This window comes from Rhinatrema bivittatum, unplaced genomic scaffold (genome assembly GCF_901001135.1).
Source record: "Rhinatrema bivittatum unplaced genomic scaffold, aRhiBiv1.1, whole genome shotgun sequence".
NCBI lineage: Eukaryota > Metazoa > Chordata > Amphibia > Gymnophiona > Rhinatrematidae > Rhinatrema > Rhinatrema bivittatum.
This window is the reverse complement of record NW_021820428.1, coordinates 13,675-17,380: the sequence shown is the minus strand read 5'-3', so window position 1 is coordinate 17,380 and position 3,706 is coordinate 13,675. Positions and strand designations below refer to the sequence as shown.

Below are 3,706 nucleotides of genomic sequence, written 5' to 3'. Positions count from 1 at the left end.
TTTGCTGAGGAGAATCAGAATCTTTCTCTGCAGTTGCTTGTCTGATTTCTTTACGGAAGAATTTTTCAATTTTTTGCTGTTTTTTTCTCCTTTCAGAAATTTTGCGGAAAGTGGACATAACATTGTCATTAAAAATGTTAACTGCTCTATTTGCTACCACTTTATCAGGGTGATGTTGTTCAACAAAGTTTGCGATTTCTGTCCATTTTGCACACATTTCATGAATAAGGCCACTAGAAATATCCTCCACTCTCTCCTCTTCTTCAGAAGAAATTTCTTCCACCATATCCTTCTGCTGCTGTTGTTGTAGGTGCATCAGTTCCTCGGTGGTTAACTCAGCAGCGTGACCTTCCACAAGTTCATTGATGTCATCTTGTTGAATGTCAAGGCCCATGGTCTTTCCTATGGCCACAATATCACAACCACAGCAACATCTTCATCAACGACAGGAGCTGACTCAGCTTCTAAACCCTCACTGTCCCTTTCGGGCCATAGTTTTCGCCATGCCGCATACAATGTGCGATGAGTGACATTACTCCAAGCAGTGTCAATCAAGTTTACACAATTTAGGATGTTGAAGTGTTCTTTCCAAAATTCCCTCAGAGTTAGCTGTGTGTCATTTGTCACTTCAAAGCACTTCCGGAAGAGGGCCTTTGTGTACAATTTCTTGAAATTGGATATGACCTGTTGGTCCATGGGTTGCAGAATAGGGGTTGTATTGGGGGGTAAGAATTTTACTTTGATGAAGCTATAGTCATCAACTAGATCTTCCTCTAAAGCTGGGGGGTGAGCAGGAGCATTGTCCATCACTAATAGACATTTTAAAGGCAATTTTTTTTCTGCCAGGTATTCCTTCACTCGAGGTGCAAAAACTTCACGCACCCACTCTGTAAAGAATTGTCTGGTAACCCAAGCTTTGGTGTTAGACCGCCACATCACAGCCAATTTACTCTTCATTACATTGTGCCTTTTGAATGGCCTGGGATTGTCTGAATGGTAGACAAGCAAGGGTTTTACCTTGCAATCACCACTTGCATTTGCACAAAACAAAAGAGTAAGCCTATCTTTCATAGGCTTGTGCCCTGGTAGCGCTTTCTCCTCTTTGGTTATGTAGGTGTTGGCTGGCATTTTTTTCCAGAATAATCCGGTCTCATCGCAGTTGAACACCTGCTCAGGAACAAACCCTTCTGCCTTGACATAGTCACTAAATTCTTTAATGAAGTTATTAGCAGCCTCCTGGTTTGCACTAGCTGCTTCCCCATGCCTAGTGACGCGATGTATGCCACTTCTATGTCTGAAATTCTCAAACCAACCTCTGCTGGCTTTAAACGTGAAAGCACCTTCACCTTCACCACTTGTACCAGGTGTTTCTTTGTTCAGATCACTGAATATTTGTAGTGCTTTCTCACAAATAACGACCTCATTGATGCTGTCACCTGCTAACTCTTTTTCTTTAATGAAAATAAGGAGCAGCTTCTCCATTTCCTCCATTATCTGAGGCCTTTGCTTAGTTATCAGCGTTACACCTTTGGCAACATTGGCAGCCTTTATAACAGCTTTATTCTTAAGGAAAGTAGAGATGGTTGATTTTGGCATGCCATACTCAGCAGACAGATCCGAAACACGTGTGCCCTGTTCATATTTGGCAATGATTTCTTTCTTCAGCTCAATAGTTGTTCTCACAGCTTTCCGCTTACCTTTGTCTGCATTACCACTTCTGGCTTTCTTTGGACCCATGTCTAAGGGTTAAATTCAGTGTAAAGCGTGACTCTCTCCACAAAGTGTGACTCTCTCCACAAAGCGTGACTCTCTCTCTGCACTCACACTGATGACGCAAGCAAGGCGCGCTGGGCCGAATGAACGCCATTCGGCTCAACTCGGCTCATCTCGGAAGTTCGAGTTCCAAATATTTGTTCGGATTCCAAGACAAAAGTTTCTCGAATCTCCTGGTCGAATACCGATTTGGTCGAAAGTCAAGGCGTTCGAGAACCGAGGTATCACTGTATTAGTTTGTGTATGGTACATAAGGCCTTGTATTTTATCCTGTATTTGATGGGTAACCAATGTAAGTCTGCTAGAGTTTCGGTTATATAGTCTCTCCTCTTTTTTCCCGTCAGTATTCTGGCTGCAGTATTTTGAAGTATCTGGAGTGGTCTTATCGATGTGTTTGGGAGACCTAGTAAGATTGCATTGCAGTAGTCAGTGCTGGAAAAGATAAGTGTTTGCAATACTGTTCTGAAGTGGGCGGGTGTGAGTAATGATTTCAATCTTCTGAGGACCATTAGTTTTGCATAGCCTTCTCTTATGGGGAATCCAGGATATGGATAGATAGGAAAGATTCAATCTGTCATGGTTAGCTCTCATTAAAATGAACCTGTTGCCTCGCTTCTGTTATTTTTTTCAAACACTGCTGGTCCCTATCTCGGATTGGATTCTTAGATCTTGGCAGAGAAGGTTATTTAGCATTATTTGGAAACATAGGCCTCCATGGGTCGCAAAGGGGGTTTTTGTACCAGTATAAATCTTGTGGTGGGATGGGAGTTCCACATCTTATGTGGTACTATATGGATTCACAATTACGGACAGCGATAGAATGGCACAGAGCACCAGAGGTTATACCTTCGGTACAACTTGAAGAAGAGGTTTTAGGTAGAGATGTGGGTGTGGATGCCAATGTGGACAAGTAAACTCCATGAAACAATTTCCCCTTACTCTGACATTGAAAATTTGGAGGAGATGCAGGCATGAGTTGGTGAGGCACAGGGCCTATAATTTTCATTCTACCTTTCTGTATAATCGGGATTTCTAACCGAGTAACTCTCTGGCTGCTGACGCCTGCTGGAGGTTGTTGGGACTGACTAGATTATAACAATTTTGGGATGGGCAAGGAATGAGTTTTTTTGATACCTTACAGCAGAGGTACCCTTTGGATAATTGTGATAGATTCCCATATATTCAATTGGTACACTACATACAGTGGAAAGTGTTTCGCTCTCCTCTTGCAAGAAGAAAAATTATTTTCGAAGGTTATTGTGGGCAGGCAAACAAAATTAAGAGATCCATTTCTAAGATATATGCCTTGCTAAATGTAGACTTGAAAGCTAAACTCACTCATAGACGTTTGAGAGAGAGATCTGGGGGAGCAGCTAGATGAGACTACCTGGGACCACTGCTTTTTAATCACTGGTGAAACCTCTTTTCTTCTCTCATAATAGAAAAATGGATACAAGGTACTCTATCATTGGTATCTGACCTTGATGAGACTTTTTAGGATATAGCTCTCGGTGTCAGGCAAGTGCTGGAGGGAATGTGTGGAGGTGGGCTCTTTTCTGCAATCATGGTGAGTGTACCTAGATGTTAGCAGGTTTTGGACAGGATTACAAATTTAATTTGGGAAATGATGGAATGACTGTCGTTCTTGATCCAAAATTTTTCTTGGTAAACCTACCGGATCCCCATGTGGCTGCTCATTCTCGGCCTCTGCTTCCGCAGATAATAATTGCTGATAGATGTGAATTGGCATCCTGCTGGCGTAAAACTACTACCCCATTCCTAAATCAGATTTATTCTCGCATTGTGTGGGTTTACCTCATGGGAAAGATCACAGCTTTTAAGCATGATAACTTCCTTAGGTTTGAAAACATCTGGAACCCTTATATTCAGTGACTGAGTAGGCTATAAATATCTTTAATCAAAAATAAGTTGT

General features: G+C 42.0%; 1 protein-coding gene across 1 annotated transcript; it reads right to left on the bottom strand.

Annotated features, from left to right (window-relative positions):
• Window positions 1-402: 402 nt before the first annotated feature.
• Window positions 403-1,774, bottom strand: LOC115081622 (tigger transposable element-derived protein 1-like). Its single transcript, XM_029586051.1, has one exon. It carries the CDS (start codon window positions 1,735-1,737, stop codon window positions 403-405), a length of 1,335 nt encoding a protein of 444 aa, XP_029441911.1. The 5' UTR covers window positions 1,738-1,774.
• Between the last annotated feature and the right edge of the window lie 1,932 nt (window positions 1,775-3,706).